Source organism: Neodothiora populina (genome assembly GCF_041146345.1).
Source record: "Neodothiora populina strain CPC 39397 chromosome Unknown canker_contig_8, whole genome shotgun sequence".
NCBI classification, from domain to species: Eukaryota; Fungi; Ascomycota; class Dothideomycetes; order Dothideales; family Dothioraceae; genus Neodothiora; species Neodothiora populina.
The window spans coordinates 1,623,285-1,642,625 of record NW_027191411.1 but is presented as its reverse complement, the minus strand read 5'-3'; the positions used below and the strand labels follow the sequence as shown (position 1 = coordinate 1,642,625).

The following is a 19,341-nucleotide window of genomic DNA, read 5'->3' as shown; positions in this document are numbered from 1 at the left end:
GGAGCGTTCCATGGCTGAAAGGAGGAACAGTGTCCCGTGCGCCATGCAGGAAGAACGAACATCCTCGCATGGTAGAAGGCAAAAGATCACAGCAAGCACGCATGCTCACCGAGCTTGACTACGGCCACAGTAGCCAGTAGCGGGAATGATGCAAGTCTTGGACCATGCTGTAGCTTTTACTAGTCAGCAATGATGGCGATGGTCTGACATTCGGGTCCCGCAGCCATGACCCGCCTCGCACATATGCAATATGGATCCAGCAGGACGTGAACATCCGCAACCACTGAGACCGATTTGCTTGTACCTGCGACCAGATTGCTCGTCGCCACGCTGCCGCTATGGCGTAGAGGGAACGTATCTAAAATTGAACTTCGACCGGCGCCCGTCCCTCGTCCCGTAGACATTGGAGCGGTCTCCCAAGAACATGTCTTGTTACTACTCCCTTCTCCATTCGATCGTCGCACAATGGGTGACTTGCTCGCCTAGTTCGAACCCACTTCTGTCCAGTAGCCATCTGATGTCGAGTGTATAAACACGAGGGGTCTCACGTCAGCGACCCGCTCTCTGCAGTCTTCCGCTTGCGCTTGTTCAGTACCTTGATAGACTATCAGTTATCTAGGCGCCCTCTGCCATTTGAGGACTACGAGCGAATTACTGAATCACAGCGCTCAAAGTGATATATCTCGGAGTGCTGTTTGGTGTGGGTGAGGCGTGTGCTTTCGTCACTTACATATGTGCTTGATTGCAAGCTGTGTGGAACCTTTGGATTTGACACGGCATTGAGTTGGTCTTCGGTGAATATCTCAAAGCATGGAATTCAATGCTACTCGTAATGGGCGATGTCCAATACCGTTCTACGATGCTTCTATGTTTCCCAGCGAGGGTGGCTTCATCGACGGTCGTCTTTGCGCGACAACACGTGCATTGCCTGGAAATCCCACCTGCTGTCTGCCGTGTCCTACAACCTATTGGACATATCACGACTGTAAGTCCCTTGCTTGATTAGAGCCAACTTTGCTTCTCCACCTCTGACGCAGTTCGAAGCATTCTCGACGTACAATAGCATCGCTGCATGGCTTAATGTAGTCGGGTTCATACTTCTTTTCTTTCTCCTCACATCATATTTCTTTCTTCCTGTACAACAGACGCGGAGACACTATCTCAGTGTCTGTCTGATTGTTGGCGTTCTCATTCTCAATCTTGGATTCATCGTCCCCCTGGGCGCTCAACCTGATCAATGCTACAATGCTATTACGCCAAACGATATGCATTCGTCGATGACTTGTGCCTGGTCAGGAGCCTTCATTGTCGCAGGCGGGCTGTCGGGAGCAATCTGGAGTAAGTGCTGCGGAATCTCGAAGCATGTTACTCTATATACTGATCAGATGATAGTCCTCATTCGCGCGCTCTCTATGCATTTGCAGATATGCTGGGACATTATGCCTGGACAACGATTCTACTACTTCTCGCATGCGCTCGGCTGGGGTGGCGTGGCAATACTGGTGGCGGCCACGCTGTCAGTCACAGGAGTGTCCTTCCGCTTCGGCGGCGCTTGCCATGTGAACCATGAAAAGTCTATGACTACCTTCTGGGGATGGCTGCTGGGTGCTGCGGTGGTGGCACTGATTTTGCAGCTCGCAACGTTCGTAATACCTGTAATGTCATGCACATCTGAGCTAATACAGTTGATAGATTCGGCCACTGCCTCCGCGTCTTCATCGCCAATCTTTGGTCCGGAGATTCTGCATCCCAATCGACTCACACCAGCACGTCAGGCGGCCTACCCACCTATAGCGCAAGCGTGAGGACACAGACTGCTAGAGCCATTTGGCGCCGTCTCCAGTCCGTCCTGTGGTTACAATGGCGTGGCATTTTGATCGTCACTATAACTCTCGTGGATGTCATCTTCTTTGCGGTAGTATTCGTTGATCTCGATAGACTGATAAGCAAGCTTAAGAAGGATCACGATCGTGCTGAGCCATGGATACTGTGTCTCATGGCGCATTCGGGCGCCAAATCTCAATGCTTGAAGCTCGCGGAGCAATGGCTTCTGAAAGAGAGCGTCGTACGCGCTGTGCTAATCATGCTTTCGCTCATCGGCATCCAACTGTTCTTCCTTCTATTCAGATGGTCACTGCTCGAAGGGTGGAGGGACTTCTTTACGAAATATTTCTCGAAAGACAAGCAGGAGTTCATCTCTCTAGACGCACGCAGACCGACGGATCTCGGCACCGTGCCATGTCAACCATCAGGAAAAGCATCGCCGAGAACTTACAGACGATCAAGCGGCATAGAGTTCGAGATGCAGAACACAACAACCAAGGACGCCTACGACATGGACCTGAAGACGTTGAGTCCCACAATCACGGAAACGACGACTACTCCAAAACCAGAAATATCGAGTCCAAAACCGGCAGCATGGTCGCCACCGCCACGTTATCCAAGCGCCAGACTGCCTGATCCGTTACTGCCTTCCATCAGTCAACATCAAAACCAGCAACAGCAAGAGCAACAAGAGCAACCAGTAACAGCATCTCTGCATATCAACCGCTCAACAACACGATCCCCCCAGCCTCAACATCATCGTCCTTATCTGGCCTTACATACAGGGAATAACAACAACAACAACAACAGCACCCTTCCCGCCCCTTATCATCGCACACACTCAATATCAAGTTCGTACTCCAATAACTCCACATCGACTTACTCGGCTACAAATGGAGGAAATTGCGGTGGTGGCAGCGGCAGGAGACAAAGCATGGGCTGGGATCCCACATCCACATTCGCATCCGCGAGTTTCCCCTACTCTCACGGTCTCGTCCCACCGCCGACGCTGGCGACGACGACGGCTCCAAGAACCGCAGGCGGATCATGAGGACCACAGACGGCAGCGAAGGACGCAGAAATGCCGATGACGATAATGACGACTGGCGATGAGACGAACGTCCCTGGCCAAGCCTTTTGACGTGTTTATCTTTTCTCTTTCCTTTAGCTTTCGAAAATAAAACCGTCACGAATTGGAATGGAAAGGGGAAAATGACTAGTTGTAGTTTTGATCCGGTCTGCGCTGGCGTGGTTTTTTTTTTGCTTTCGTTCATGTATATTATTCGTTTATTTTATACAAAGCAATCAATCAATCAATTAATCAGACAATCATCGATCGGAGAAGGCCACGGTGAAATGCATCTCGGGTAGTCGTTGTCCAGCTGCACAAAGCGTTCCCCAAGACAATATACATCTTCGCTGTTCCAACACGTCGTCTTTGCTGCCTACCTAGGTCATCGTATTCGTCGTACTCGATGATGACGAAGATGACGATAAAGACGCCAACATGACCTGTCCGCAAACATGCCCGGGTACTCTAGACGCACAGGTACAAGTCCATTTCGGGAGGTTGAGGTCATCACTAGACGTCAAGAAATAAGAGAAATCAGCTCGTGGTCTAACGCAACAATCCCCGTTGGCTTTTTCCTTTCTTTTTCTTCTGCGGCCATGATTGATGCGGAGGAGGGAGAAAGGAAGGGGAGAATGAAATTTGATGAGTTAAAGTGCTAGTCGGTGGGTATATTGCTTGCTCTTCCCAGAGAAGATAGCAGTTCTAGATACGGTGTACGTGAGATGCCTGCTTCCCTGCCGGGTCCCACTGCTCGAGACGGATGCTCGCTCTCCTGAGGTGGACAGAGGCACTAATTTGGCTAGACGCCATAGCCGCAAAAGAGATGAGAAAGCAGATAGAAAGGGTGAAAATCAAAACGTAGAACAAAGGAAAAAGGAACAACAAAAGCAGATCTTCAAGGCGGCCCTACGATCTCGTGGTGTGCCCAACCAGCGAAGCAAGGAAAAAAGGGTCAGAAGGAAGCGCAAGCAAGCTCACCCAAGCCTCTCCTTCAACGCAGCAGTAAACTCATCGACCTCATCCTCATTCCACGCAACCAGTCCCTCCTCAGTCTTGTGCGCGAGACAATTCTTTCCAAACGCCAGCACATCGATACCCACATACTTCTCACCACGCGCGGCGCCGAAAACCTCGAGAAACCGGTGCGCGTCAGCATAAAACACCTTGGCCGCCTTGCTGGGGCTCTGGCCCACACCGACGCCGCCGATGAAGTGGATCAGCTGCAGCCTCTTGCATTCGGCAAGCAGGGTCATCATGGGCGCGGCGACGGCTTTGGTGTATAGTGTGATTTCGATCGAGGTTAGCAGGTCGCGGATCTTGTCGCCGGCGCTGATCAGGAAGGAGAGCAGCGTGTCGGATTTGTCGAAGCGGAAGGTGAAGCTGTACAGGATTGGGCGGGCTTCGTTTGCGATCTGAGAGGAGATTCAGTAGTGTACGCATCGCGCTATATGGAGGACATGGTGTTACTTACCTCTTTGCTAATGCGAAGCAGACCGAGTCGATCCTTCGCAGCATAGCCTTTGGCCACCGGGCCCTGGGTGATGTCGAGCTTGCCGTAGACTTTGCCAGAGGGCGCGAAGCAGTAGCGGTAGATGGTTGTGCGGACCAGCAGGGGCAGATCAATGAAAGGGAATGGCTTGGAGGGAGCGACGATGATGGCCTGGCTGCCGGCGAAGTCACCCTCGTTGATCATGATCTGGTGGTCGAGATTAGTCTTCACTTCACTTCACCTCGCGGAAGATCTGGGTCTGATGGAGCAGCCTACTGTCTTGAGCAGAGCGAATGGCTGCTGAGCACGGAGTCTCAAGTCTTGACCGAACTGGCCATTGTCGAGGAGTGCGGCCTCCTTGCCGTCGGTGGCAAAGGCAACATCCACAGGAGGGACGGCGCCTCTGTCGACATCGAAGGGAAGATCCTTGTAATCCTTTTCTGGAGCCTTCTTGCCCTTGCGAGCTTTAGACTTGGTCTTCGTCTCTGGCTTGACTTCGGAGACCTCTCCGTCTTCAGCATCTGACTTCGGGGTGAGTGGACGCTCTTTGGAGGCTTGGCTCTTCTTAGCCGCAGCAGAGGCTGCAGTCTTCGATCAAAGGGTCAGCATTATAATCTAGAGCTCAAGGCTTACTCAGAACTTACTTTGGGAGGCATCATATCGGTTGTGTCGGGTTGATCACCACTGGTTGAGATGGCGACTTATCGAGTCTGCTGAGCGGAAAGAAGTTGTGGACGTCGGAGAGAAGGACTTCGAGCAATAAGAGAAGAAGAGAAGGGAAAGACGAAACTCTTCTCGCGCCTCGAGTGAAGTGAAGGACGCGTTTTTCATCTGGATCAACACGTATTTAGGCCCATCGGTGCAGATCGGAGTGGACTACACCTGGTGGTGGCTTCACTATTGTAATCTGAGTGAAAGTGGTGTAGCATGGGGAAGGTAGGATGGCGTCTAAGGCCCCGATGTAAGAAGAAGTGAACCGCAAAACCTAGCTTGATCTAACGTCTTTGTTTATCATAGTGCTCGGAAAAGAGCCATAGTTCTTGGAGAAGGCAGCCATAGATCGAAGCTGCTCCTGAGTATGGACAATGCTGCCACTGATTCCGTCCTCAGTGACAGTGTAGTTTATAAAGACCGCTAAAGGAGAAAGTCGTCTCGTCAAGCCTTGATCATATACTCGCTTTCGAGTCACAAGTATCAACTCAATTCTCTCATGCGATGGCACTCACACATAACCACACAACCTCAGACGAGCAGAAGAGAGAAGGACAATTAGCAATCATATTCAGATCTCATAAGGTGGTATCATATTTCAATAGAGAAGAGAAAAGCAAAACGATCGAAATATATGCAGTAATACAAATCATGCAGAATCAAAGCAATGAAACAAGTGCAATTATTGTCCGTTGTTCTTCTGTTCAAAAAGGGGTTAGTGAGTCAATTTTGTTTTGTTTTCGTGGGGCGTTGTGATATTTGGTGTCGTTCATTGAAAGCGCATCGAAAGCTTGCAAAAGGCGAGAACAGAAGAGAAGTCAAATAAACACGTGAACGAGCAGGTGACAGGAGTAACGAACATTAATGATTCGTTGAACCCATCTTCTTCTGCATGTTTAGGGGAAAGGAGCATTGAGACCCTATGCGAGTTTCACAAACCGGGCTCGACTCTTCTTCGCCTCTGTGCATCATCACTCAACGTCGTCATGAGCCGAGTCGCCATTGGTAGCGGCAGTGGATCCGTAGCCGCCAGCAGGCGCTCTCTTGACACCGGTAGCTCTACCAGTAATATCCTGCCAAGTGGCACCGAACCTCCTACCAGTACTGGCAAGCAGGCCCTCCTCTTCCTCCTCTCTCAAGTCCTCGTCAAGCTGTTCCTCGTCCAGATGCGGGGTCCTGAACAGCATGACAATGAAGACCACCATGAAGATGCCGAGGAAGGCGAACTGAGCCCAGAAGTCAAAAACGCCGAAGAAGGGAAAGTTGATGGTGATGCGGTTCAGGAAAGTAGAGACGACCGAGGGAGTGCAGACGAGTCGGGCGGCAGGGTTGTCCGTGTCCTCAGTGCAAGGGCGGATGGCCTTGTGATGCTCGCTGCAGTCTGGTTGTTCATCTCCGTTGCGGAAGGGTCGGTCGCAGAAGGTCTGAGGGCCGAAGGTGGCGTATTGCGGCGCGACCATCATTGCGATGGCGTAATTCAGGGCGAAGACCATGAGCGTCAACAAAACAGTTGCCATGAGCATGGCTTGTGGGGAGGTGTGATGGGTGCGGATGCGGAAAAGAGTGACCCAGAGGAAGCGAATGCCAATCGTGGCGATGCCAATGACACTGGCAGCAAAGAAAGTGAGGGTCAACAGAAGGAAAATGATGTAGTCGACCGGGAAGACCTTGCTGGTGACGACCATAAGCCAGTTGATGGGCTGAAAGATCTTGTTATGGGCGAGAAGGTAGCCGCAGCCGGTTGAGCAGACGCTGTTTTTAATCTTGTCGACCCCGGTGATGAGCATCGAGGCCCAGACAACGAGAACAATGACAATAAGAAGAAGACCACCGAGGAGCTTGATGGGACGGAAGACAGCCTCGATCTTGATCCAGGCGCGGACGAACCAGTTATGACCCTCACCGGATGATTCGGCGGCAAGACGTTCACGACGGACAAGTGTGCGCTCCTCCCGGACCAGAGCCTCCAATTCACGTCTATCTCTCGAGTCCAGTCCACCCTCACGACCCTGGTTACGACCCTCGAGTTGGCGTTGGCGTTCACGATTCTGGGCAAGCTGGGAAGATGTCGTTGCGGCGATGGAAGGCGCTGACATGCGTGGAGCAGACTTGATCAGAGTCAATGGCAACAAAGCGAGTCCGGGGGCAGTGTAGAGGCAGTAGAGCACGGTTCCGATAGTCACGAGTAGTCCAATCGCAAAAGTCAAAGCACGCTCGCCATCTAGTGATTGTCAGTCAGGTGTATTCGGTCTGCTGACGCAGGTAAGAGTACTCACGATTCTCTGCCAAAAGATCCTTGAAAAAGTCAAGATCTCGGTGCTGTTTGCCCTGCTTGGCGACGGGGACGAAGAAGCCAACAAGGAACAGAGTGACAACGAGTAGGACAAATGCAATGGTGTACTTGAAAGCACCCCAGAGTCTGCTTCCGGCAGTCTGAGTGCCTTCTTCGTCGGCAACCTCATCATACTCTTCGTACCAAAAGTAGGTGAAGGGAACAACAAGCAAGCAGAGCAAGGCGTCGAGGCTGTAGAGGGTGTAATAGACAATCTTGAGTTGGAAAATGATATTGTCGACGGCATCCGGTGTGGCCCAGTCTTTCTTTCTTCCCAAGCTGCTTCTTGTCGTCGAGGAGACCAGAGCGATATCAACAGGCATGAGAAGCACAGTCGCCAGCAGAGACAAGACAGTGAAGATACACACTATCGAGACCACGGCTGAACGCTCACGCGGTGCCTGGTAGACATAGACAAAGATGGAAGCGATGAAGAGGAGGATGGCAACGGCTACTGCATATGCCACCCATATGAGCGACGTCTGGATGAGCGCCATGATAAGTTTTTTTTTCTTTGTGAATCAATGTCGTTGGTCTGTCAGAAACCAGAAGCTGCCGGTAGAGTTGCAGCCTGGAACTAAGAGTTGGAGTAGAGTGTCGGCGGATACAAGAGGGGTTCGATATCCTCTCTTGTCTTGGCTCTCCGAAAGGAATGAACAGATGAAAGAGAGTTGGTATTACTATCGTGCTGATACCTCTGCCTGATATGATTCGAATATCTTTAGCTCACACACTTCTTTCATGCACTCCTCATGCACTCGTGCCGTGCTGCTGCTGCTGAGCTCGTAGAAGCTTGCTTTCCCCAAAACGCGAGCCGCGATCTGCCAACTCGAGCAGTGGCGCGACGTCATCTAATACCCGCCTCCAGATTTCGAGGGCGCGGCGCGGCAGCATGTGACAACGCCCGTTCATGACCAATCAATGGATAAGAACAATTAAAGCATACAGTCTGGACTGTGGTGCATGAACTTGAAGCAGTGCCATACTGTAGCTAAAGATACGGAGTATACGACCACGCTTCTGTTCACATAGTAGAGACTATGCGTCTGTGCTACCACGATCAGTGCGCTTCTCGCTATATCTGCCTTGGGCTTCGATCATGGCTATAGGCACGTCCAGACGCAGGCCTGAACTGGAGAAACGCCAATTGCAAAACAAATTCGCTGCCGTCGTCGTACCATTGATCTTGGTCGGGCTTGTATCTTATGTTTCTTGGGTTGTCGTTGCTCTGGTAGCCAGTGAGTCCTGCATTGTCGTTCAGAGTCGCGCTCGTACGCGCACCTTCCTGCTCGATTGCTTTCTAACACGGCAACAGCGCAATATCTCATCCGCGGACCCTCCCATTATGGAATCGAGAGTCGTCCCGGCGCTGGAATAGCCATCATAGCACTGTACTTTGTCTTCCTGTTCCTACCTGCCGTGACATATTTCCGACTGCTGGAGTCCACTCGCGATCCCGGTTACATTGAGAAAGGAAACAATGTCGAGTCTATTATGATAGAGCAAAAGCCTCTGGAACACCACCAAGCCTCGCACTCATGCACGACGACCGACGTAGCTGAGCCCCCTCCAGAAGATGATCTTAATGCCCTCAACGATACTTCCCGACCCTCTTCCACCACTCTGGGCTTTCAACGGCCTCCCACTTCCTCTACCGGACGCTCCCAGCCCACTTCCCGTCCCTCGACCGGTCGACAGGATGCTATGAGCGGCATAGAAAAGCCGAGCATTGGATCGCATGGTCAGTCTGTCACCACACTGAACCTGGACGCCATCTTTAGAGGAGAAACTGCGCCCCCGCCTGGACTCGAGCATTTCCACTCCAAGGATGTTTTCGCATGCGATCCCAACGGCTTGCCAATCTGGTGCGGCACATGCGCGACCTGGAAGCCAGATAGGTCACATCACTGTAACGATGTCGGCCGATGCGTCATGAAGCTCGACCATTTCTGCCCCTGGGTCGGCGGTGTGGTGGCCGAGAAGAACTTCAATTTCTTCATACAATTCACCTCTCACACAGCCCTCTACACCCTCTACATTCTGATAGTCATGGCCTATTTCTTCCATGACAGGAGCTCGCGTGATTTCGGTGTCGAAGGCAATTGGCTAGCCACTCTCATCCTCGCCGCAGTCTTCACGCTATTTACTGCCGGCATGGCGGGCACAAGCATTCATCTTGCTCTCATGAACACAACCACAATCGACAACATCAACCATGCATCTCGCACCATGTATCTTGCGGTCTACCTCCCAGATCCACACAAATACTACCAGCAAAAGCAGCCCTTACCCGCTTCACCTGGACTCGATGCTAGCACTGAAGGTGCTACACTTCCTCGGACACCTTCACCTTCGGAGAGCCTTCCCAATCATAGCTTGAGCGCGACAAGCCCAAGTGTACATTCCGTAGACAAAACCGGGTTCGAGCCAGGCGAATGCACGCGGCTGATGTTCCATGGCTCCAAGACCCGCCAACGGCCTACGGCGCCAAAGAGACCAACAAGTCAAACTATTGACCATCAGCAACCACAGCATCCCTGGGTAGGCACGATAACCTACCCCCTCTACACAGCACCCCACGCCTCGCCATCGCCAGAAACCATCCGTGCTCCACCTCCTCGTACCTTCGCCATCTTGAAAACAAGACCAGGCATGAACCCCTGGAAACTCGACCCGCTCTCCAACTTCCGCCAGGTCATGGGCGTCCGCATATTCGACTGGTTCTTTCCAGTCCGCCGATCCCCTTGCGCATCCCACACGGCAGGCGACACGCTCTATCCTCTCGGCCAAGACTACGAGCGCCTGAAAGCCGAAGCGGGCATTACTCTTTCTCCTCCTAACGACGACCACGATCTCAACGTACGCAACGACCATAGCACGGACAAAAGCAGCAGCAGAAGAAGAAGACACAGAAAGAGTCGAACGACAAGCCACGGACCCCGAGACGTGGAGATGAAGCAGCGGATGCAAAGAAGCCATACCCCCCAGCAACGGCGGCAACAGAATCTTCCTTCCTCAACGCAAGACTCCACAGCCAGCCTGACTCCCTCGACGCTATCAGATGAGGAAGAGTACGATCAGAGCCACTCCGAAGCTCCAGATGCAAATAGCAGCACCTTCGCCATCGTCAACGGCTTCTCTGGACGGCAACACGGGAGACACGCCGCGGCGATGCATACAAGTCTTGACGACGACGTCGAGTCTTCACCTTGAGTTTGTTGTCGGCGAAGCTGAGAAAAGGGGACATGCATGGGTGCATGATGGCTGGAGTAATCTGAACTGTCTTTCTTTCTTTTCGCCTGCTTTGTTCGGTCGCTTGTACATGACTGAGACTACGCATACTGATACTTGGATGCTGATACCCCCACTAAAACAAATAACCTACCTACCTACCTACCGTAAGCAAACTCTAATGTAGAGAATTACCTTCACATACATACATATACACACCTTTTTATCTACTTGTAATGTGACGGGATACACGCAACGCACTAGGAGTGATGCAGACAAAAGCCATGATAAAGATGTATGATGGTGTCCACTTGTTCCGGAGCTTCATACGCTCAAGAGAGTGGGTTCGAGGGCGACAGGGGAAGCTATGTTTGTACTACGCGCTTGCGATGGGATATGTAGATACCACATATCCTAGGTATGTATGGGAACTCCACATGCTTGACTGTATGTATACATGCTCATGCAATAATAGATTGAATTTTGACATGCACAAATAAGGAAAACACATTTGACAAATATCCCAGACCAAAAAAAAGAAAGTGTTGCTTTTCTTCCGCGACGATAGCCATCTACAATAAATACAACAACGGTATCGACAAGCCCGCGCCGCGACCAAAAGATTCCCCCTAGACCCTTAGACCCTCCATCCGCCGAACCCTCTACTGCTCTCCTTGAGCACACAACTCCACTCATACACCCTGCCTTCTTCATCCCCGACATACACGCTCTGAGCAAGCGGCAAGATCGAAGTGACTGCGGCCGACGAGGAAACGACGGGCGAATGCGGGACAACACCATCCTCGCCACCAGCTGCTGCTGCTGCTGCTGCTGCCGCCGCACGGTCTCTGAGACCGATGTTGTTGTTGTTGCCCTCGTTGTTGTTCATGCGCTTGACGAGCTGTAAGTACCACGCTCCGTCTCGAAGAGTGACCAGGTTCCAGACATTGACGACGCCGCGCTTGTGGCCTGTGAAGAGCAGGGTTCGCTCGACCCATTCGCCCCGTTCGCCTTCGTAAAAGGCGCAAGCTGTCACTTCGTCGTCGGAGTCCGAGGGGTCGCAGACGCGTTGCTCGACGAGGAGGTGGCCATTCAGTGTAAAAACTTTCACGCTGTCTGCTGAGCACAGTGCGATGTGGCCCGTGAGATTGCTTATCTTCGCTGCGGATATAGGGTGCGGTTTAGGGACGGCTGATGCATCTGTAGACAAAAGCGGAGGCGGGTGTTGAAGGACACGCACGCAATCGAAACGATTCAGATCCCAAAGCAAGACGTGGCCGTCTGTTGATACCGACAGAAGAGTGCTGAACGCTCGGCTTATCGCAAGCATCGATATGGGGGTGCGATGACCGAAAAGGTATGTCTTGGACGTCACCTCGATCGTATCCCCACTGGCAGGGGTGTTGACATTCCAGACGCCGATTGTGGCATCTGCGCCGCCAGTAATGAGTGTTTTACTGTCAGCGAAGAGGAGCGTGCTAATAGGGCCAACATGCGTGCCTTCATAAAGTGCAATCTGCTGCCTTGAACCACGACTCTCGGACGTGGAAAAGAAGCGCAAGCTGTTATCACTGTAGCCCCACTGCGCGTAAATCTTGCACGCCGGTGGTAACGTCATCCTGCATGGTGAAGACGTGAGAAGTCGGTCTTGCGTCGTTGACCATGTGAGTGAGGCTGCGCGCTCGTGACCCTCGTGCACCGGGAATGGTATCCTGACAAGTGATTCGGCAACAGAGTCTAAACGTGCAACGTGAATCTTCTCGTCATCGCTCTTGCGTGGGTGAGCACGGGTGAAGACTTGATGAGGTGTTTGTCCGAAATTGTGGATAAAGCTTATAGTCGCCAACTTCTCGTGTGAGTCCTGCATTGCATCCAGATTTTTGGCACCTTGGTAGCTGAGGTGGTGGAATACATTCGTTGCTTCCAGAGCAGCTTCGCCGCGCTGTTTGTAGCCGAAGATGAGATCTATCCATTCTTGAAGGTGCTGACTGACATAAGGACTCTCGAGCGCTTCGCGGTGTTTGGCGATGAATATGTGCGGGTCGTTCTTTGCCCATGAGGGCAGCTGTACATCGTTGACCACCTCGTTGCTACCTTGCTTCTGCCCGAACTCATAACCATTTATATTCTGTAAAAATTCGGGGAGATAGAAGAACTCTGGAGTCAGCTCGCGGACATCCGTCATATTCTCCTTCGAAGCAGAAAGCCAAGCCCTCTCAATGGAATCAAATAGTCGGTCCGCATGATCAAAAGAACCACCTTGTAAAACGAGATAGGATTGAACAAAAGGTGGTAGACGAATCAGATAAGATGACACAATCATGGCAGTCGAGTAGTGTGTACCATAGTGAAATGCTGGCGAGTCTTCATCACCCATTTCGGCGAAGCTGCGGTAGCGCTCACGGAAGTCCGACTCTCGACTAGGGTGCTGGCAACCCATCGGCTTAGACAGGTCGCGAAAGCTCCGTGGGTCTGTGAGATCGAGCTCGTCGCTGGTATAGTCTGCCAAAACCCACGGGAATATCGGGTACTGGGTAAGATCGTTGAAAGTCCGGCCAGCCATGGTGTTGACCAGCATGAGATACTGGAAGTTCGAGATTTCTCCACGCATCCACTTTCGCGTGGCTACGTTCGCATGGGTAGAGGCGAAGACGTTCGTGAGCTTAGAGCCAAAGGATTGAGGCGTCTCTTCTGGGTTACGCAGAGTATCCAGTCGCCACGCATCTTCGGCTGGAAGTGATGATATGTCTCCCTGCATATGCGGCGCTTTTTTCATGAGATATGAGTACACATCATCTCTGGTCTTTGGCGTCATAAACGTCAGGAGGTAGCTCCGTCCATCAGTGAAGAACACTTCAAGAGCGACATCGCGAAAAAGGAAACGCCGTTTCGAAAGGCTGAGAAGCTCTTGCCAAGTCCAATGTCTTGCAGGCTCTCTATCAGCACGTTGTTGTGCACGATGGCTCTTGATCTCTTTACCAGAGATCATCTGCACATACGGGTCCCGCTCTTCGAGTGGCGCTTGTGAGACGCTGACAATCTCGCCATCCGAGCGCTGGAACAGAGCATCTTGCAGGTACAGACACTTCTTACCAATAATCATAAGTCCTTCGAATGCCTCGAGACCCAGGATGCGAGACACATTACATATGTTCTGCACCCGATCTCCCCGACGGAGACTTTTTAGAACCTTGCGATTCTTGTCCTCATACCCCTCTTCGTCATCCCTCGGGTCATCAACCATCTCGAATTCGCCATCAAGGAGCCCCGAAGCGGTCAGCGAAGTACTTCTCGATCGCGTCTCTTCATTCGGGTCCGTCGGCTCTTCTAGATATTGAGTGGGAGTGCTGATTGATATTGGGGAGGCAAGACCACTCGTGCCGATATTTGGCGAGGTGGTGCCAACCTGAAGTCTGTTTTCGAGCAGCCTCTCTGACGCCTTCCTCTTCGACTGATAAGTCTCTTGCGTACGCTTATTGTCCGGTACGATCCGCATCCGCATCCTATTGCGAGCTTCCGTTTGATCAAGCTGCCACTTTAGCGGTCCCCCATATGGCCACAAGCCTGAAGGTTGTCGCACTTGGGTTTCGAACCTTGCAATGACTGTGTGCAAGTGGCTCATGTTCTCCTGCTGATCTTGCACAATACCTTGATACTTTAGGCGCTCTTGCGCATAAATGTTTGCACGGGAATGTCGTGCCGCTCGTTCGTGGTGATGAAGCACGTTGTCTATTTCTGCTTCGATCATCTGCCATTGCTTGAGCTTCTCTTTCCGCTTCGCTAGGCGATTTCTGGCGGTCTCTTCAGTTTTCTGATTCTCGGACGTCACAAACTCTTCCCATTTCGTAGCGAGCGTCTCTTGAAAGAACTCGTCCAGAGGTCTGCGATTCTGATCGATCCATTGAAGGAGTTCTTCATCATCGTGAGCAGCAAGCTTAATCAGACCTGTGGAGAGATGTCTCTGGCCTGGATCAGTATTTTGTACCAAGATGGTGGCGGCTTCTGTTGGCTTTTGGACCAAAAGCATGCGCCACAATGACGCTGCGGCTAGTCTGACCGGTCGTGAAGGCGACACTAGCTTCATGTAGAGCAAGTAGCAGATCAAACGAATAAACGGCAGCTCTTGGTTTTCGGGAGAGAATAGAATGGTTTGCCAGTAGTTCATCTTGCTGATGAACGTGAGCGACTCCTGATCATCGTCGTTTTCGTCCAGCTCGGAGAGTCGAAGTAGGGTCACTCGTAAAAACACAGATCGCAGTGTGGTCACAGCCTGGTTGCACAGTCGTACGGCTTTGGTGGAAGCAATAGCTGGTTGTTGTAGATAATCCAGTATCTTGCCTATGAAATCAAGTAGGGGCTGGGCGCCATCAATAAACCAGCCTTCAAACACAGCTTCGGCCATGTGAAGGCTGTATTTTGCAAGATTGGTCAGGACGCGTGGTTCGACAAGCAGTTTCTGGTTGAGCTGGAGATAGCTCCAGAGTTGGTTAGTAACGTGCAGGAGTACATAAGACTCGAAATAGGCTTGGTGTTCTTGAAAGCCCGGTGGCACCTTGAGGAAGAGTCCGAATCCGGAGAAGTCTTTGCGTTGGCAAATCTGATCAATGAAGACAGATGTTATGACCTCGAGCAGAGACTCCACGACAGAGTTCTCGACCTTGATCTTGAACTGGGTTCTCCTGGTTGGAGACATGACAGCACTAAATTTGGCAAGTGCTGGCGATTGAACATTCTCACTAGTATGCACAAACACGAAAGAAGAAGTACGTCGAGGTGCCTGGACTGGTTTACGACTCTGCTCTGGCATCGTCTTACTTGAGCCGCTTCGCAAGACGGTCGGTCGCTCGCCAAGTGAGTTTGAATGAGGTCGGAGCATTACATCCTTGCCCTGGAAGTTGAGTGGCCCGTCCGAAGCCAGCTCCGCAGCAGCATTGAGACGATCAGAACTTGCTATGACGGGGAAGAGCACGAAGAGAAGTTCCTGGACGTATACAGATGAAACCGCGAAATTGCGGAAGGACTGGCTGCGAGTGTGGACATCGGCCAGGAACTGGATCACCGTTTTTGGTATGCCAGCAGGTACACTGCCGTGTTCTCCACGTTCTGAGACTAAGCTGCGCAAACCGGCTTCGAGCATGCCGGCAATAGCAGGGAATATCTCGGGGTTGTGAACCTGTGGTTCTTCGTGTTGTGCGAAGACCTCAATGAGATGGAATAGAGTGAGGTCTCCCATCGGCTCATTGCTTACAAAAGGGCGACCGAAGAAGATGGCAAAACAACTCATCCAAACTTGAGGAGAAGCCCATTGAGCCCGAAGACGGCTTTGAAGAATCGCAAAACCGGCGTTCTTGTCAAGCAACTTACTTTTGAAGCCGTGAATGTCTACCAAGCAACGAGACATGATCGTCAACGCGGCAGCGACCACGCGGGAATATGGCTCACACACTAGCTGGAGAAGCCACTGCGACGGCGATCAGTACAGTACAAGGACGTTCGATACATAGACTTACCCTAGGTGGAACGTGAAGCTCGAACTTCTTGATGAGCGAAGCATTATCAAAAGCGCATAGAACTTGTGAATACATTTCAAGCACTCGACTGCCTATATCAATCTTGCTGAGTGTTGGCATAGGAGGTTCATCCTTTGTACGCGTAGGACTGTCCGGAGTGGACGCACGAGGGCCACGGATCGAAATGCTCCTGACCACCTTAGCCATGGATGGCGACCCTCGACTTAGAGCTTGATCATCATGCAGAGCGAAGGTGATGAAAGTTGCAATCTCGCGGTGATTAAGGTGAGATGATCGACACAAACAAATTGACTTCAGAGCATGCAAGATGTGAGGCAAGACTTCGGAGGTGACACCATCCACCTTCAATGCATCAAGTAACTTTCGTACAATACCTGCCCTGCAGTCAGTCAGGTCACGGGTTTCGTAAGCTGGTGCACTTACGATTTCGATTGAAGCGCTTCATGTTGAAGGACTGATGGTTATTTTTCCAGATGAAATCCGCAATTTGTTGGTAGTAGAGTTTTTGACAACCTGAGCTGACAGTTCTCCACGTGTCAAAATCGACCAAGAGTATTCGATACGCCATCGGGTTTATGAGAAGGGATTTCTCGGGATGGACGGAGTCATACCCCACAAATCTCAGGATGATCTTGAGCAGTTGTAATGCGAGAGCATCTCGCTGCTGGGGCGATCTACGCGATTGGCTCAGTCTTCGAGGTCCTGGCGTCGTATTGCCCAGTCCAAGTTTCTCCCTCAGAAGAACAGCGAGAACACCGAAACCATCACCTTTCTCCATTGCTTCACTAGTCCTCCAATTGTCTTGGATGCATTCAAACAAGATTTCGACGGAGGTGGTGATAGCGTCATCAGTGTTCGCATTCTGAAGAAGCCTCATGACAATGGGTAGACAGCCGCCTATCTGCCAGAGAGCGTTGTCAAGAGGATGTGCAAGATGAATAACAGGCTCCCCTGTAATGACTGCAGCACCATGCGGCCTTGAAATCGCTTCATTGGCGAGTGGCTGAGCGGAGTTGAGAACGAACGAATTACCGTTCCTGGCAAGAGCGTGGAATGAATGAGTTGCTTTCTCGCCTAGCATGCTGACAATGTTGAGACTGCTACCGAGAGTCCCATCGGCATCAACCACGTTAGCCGCGGAAATGCTGATAAGAAGCCTTGACTCCGGCAGCAGCTCCTTGCCGTGCTGCTGTGTCGTTCGTACAATGTCTGACTTGTCGCTTTTGTCCTTGTACAGCATCTCGTTGTAACGATTGAGCTCGGCAGAAGCGCGATAGGTTAGAAAAGCCCCAATGCAGTCTTGATAGTTTCCTGAATATCTCGGACCGATAGCACCTTGGACAGCTATCATATCTAGCGAGAGACAGGTATCGTAGAGATATGCGTGCGCCAGAGACCAACGCGATTGTCCTGCAACATCTGTAGGCTGGGACGCGAGATCCTGAGGCGTGCCGAAGAACGCTTGGACTGGCCGACGTTTCGACCCTATAATCTGAGGTGGGATATTGCTTTCCCGCGTATCAAGAAGCACAGGAGGAGATTGGGGATACTGTGAATGTACCTCTTCAACAAAGCGACCGTTAATGTACAACCCAGCTTGGCTCAGATGATTAGACCTGGAAGGTCTATGGACAATGGCCACATGATACCATTCTGCTGCTTTGAATCGTGTCCTCTTGAAACGTACGCTAGGCCTCGAAGAAGTCACAGAGGTCTGGAGAATCAGCTGGTGTGTATCTTTTTCGATGTATACTAGCACAAAGCATGTCTGCGTTGCATCAAAAGCACCAAACAGCGTGGTGTGTGAGCCCGGATCAAACTGATCGACTCTGATCCATGCAGTGAGACTATAACCGGAACCTGGAGGGAAGGAATGGGGTAACACAGGGAGCTCAATGGAACTGTGACCACCACCGGAGATGTCGAATTGGATATGTGCAGGCTCTTTTGACTTGCGTATTGTAGCCAAAAGCATTGACCTGGCCTCCTGACCATTAGCAGCCTGTTTGAAAAGCTCCGCAGCATCGGTCAATCGATCAAAGCCCAGGCCAAGGAGTGACTGGCAGATACTATTTAGTAGCCCCATTTCTTCGGTGTTCTCAGGCGTCTTAGCAAGACAAGGTAGTATGAAAGTCAGAATGCCAGAACCATGTACAGCATTAGCATTGTACGCCGAGCTTTGGACAAATCGCTCGATGATTGCTAAAATACGAAGGGCAACAGGGAAATCAGTATCGGACTTGATACCTCGACCTCTAACGCCCGTATATATCGCAGCCAAAATGCAGACGGCTTTGCTATGGCAGACCTCGTAGTCTCCAGGAAGTTTTTGTTTCACAAAAGCCCTTGCACGATAAATTTGCTTCTCAGCCTGAATCGGATGATCTTGCCCATTAAGTTGGGTATCGCTGGGCGTCTGAGTCGCATCGTCCTTCTCAGAGCCGGGCTGTGGCTCAATTGCGGTATCCTCTGCAGCACGAAGGACCTGGGACTGGGACTGGGAAGATTGGTTGATCGAAAGCTTTGCCAGGGCTACAATCAGCGTTGCCAGAGGCTCTGCATCTTCCTCGTCTGATGGACTCGTAACCAGTCGATGGATAAGTAGCTGACACAATTCTTGCAAGTTTTCCCACCCTCCCCCAGGGACGCAATTTGCAAAGTACCGATGATTGCCATGGTGATCTCTCAATGCCCTTGAGAAAACCTCGATGACTTCGGTGCACGCGGCGAATAACACCCTATCACGATCGACACTCGGCGTAGACGCTGCTGAAAATGCAGAACGTAGTAGACCTAGTAATGTCTGGAAGCCGCGAGAACGGCGGAAGTTGTCCTGAGTAGGGTTTGGCGTGGAAACATCGTCCACCTGTGCTGTCACTTGAGCCAATGCGCGCTGTGCATCTGCAAGGCCGCCAGAGGAGAAGTCGCCATGGTTTTTCAGACGCGAGAGTGTCAGTGGCAAAGCCCCTACGGGAGAATCATGGACTGGTGTGCTTGATGTGTTGGTGGAAGACCGGTACCGACTGCGCGGTGTGCGTGACTCCATCTCACTGGGCACACGAGTTTGAGCTTCTCTTCAAAAGACAAGATAAAGGAATCATCACCTCCGGAATGCCTCGGAGTGTGAGGGCCGCACGGCGGTCACATCAAA

At 51.5% G+C, this 19,341-nt stretch overlaps 4 protein-coding genes across 4 annotated transcripts; 2 read left to right on the top strand and 2 right to left on the bottom strand.

Moving 5' to 3' along the window:
• Positions 1-810: 810 nt before the first annotated feature.
• Positions 811-2,875, top strand: AAFC00_007011 (uncharacterized protein; the record flags this gene model as incomplete). Its single annotated transcript, XM_069347058.1, has 4 exons — positions 811-985; positions 1,045-1,338; positions 1,393-1,642; positions 1,693-2,875. The coding sequence occupies 4 exons, from the start codon at positions 811-813 to the stop codon at positions 2,873-2,875; spliced, it is 1,902 nt and encodes a 633-aa protein (XP_069199930.1).
• A 3,192-nt stretch (positions 2,876-6,067) lies between these two features.
• Positions 6,068-7,925, bottom strand: AAFC00_007010 (uncharacterized protein; the record flags this gene model as incomplete). Its single annotated transcript, XM_069347057.1, has 2 exons — positions 6,068-7,317; positions 7,373-7,925. The coding sequence occupies 2 exons, from the start codon at positions 7,923-7,925 to the stop codon at positions 6,068-6,070; spliced, it is 1,803 nt and encodes a 600-aa protein (XP_069199929.1).
• A 602-nt stretch (positions 7,926-8,527) lies between these two features.
• Positions 8,528-10,641, top strand: AAFC00_007009 (uncharacterized protein; the record flags this gene model as incomplete). The annotated part of the gene is made up of 2 exons (XM_069347056.1): positions 8,528-8,666; positions 8,744-10,641. 2 exons carry the CDS (start codon positions 8,528-8,530, stop codon positions 10,639-10,641), a joined length of 2,037 nt encoding a protein of 678 aa, XP_069199928.1.
• Positions 10,642-11,296: 655 nt separating this feature from the next.
• AAFC00_007008 (uncharacterized protein) lies at positions 11,297-19,236 on the bottom strand (the record flags this gene model as incomplete). The annotated part of the gene is made up of 3 exons (XM_069347055.1): positions 11,297-16,120; positions 16,170-16,564; positions 16,614-19,236. The coding sequence occupies 3 exons, from the start codon at positions 19,234-19,236 to the stop codon at positions 11,297-11,299; spliced, it is 7,842 nt and encodes a 2,613-aa protein (XP_069199927.1).
• Between the last annotated feature and the right edge of the window lie 105 nt (positions 19,237-19,341).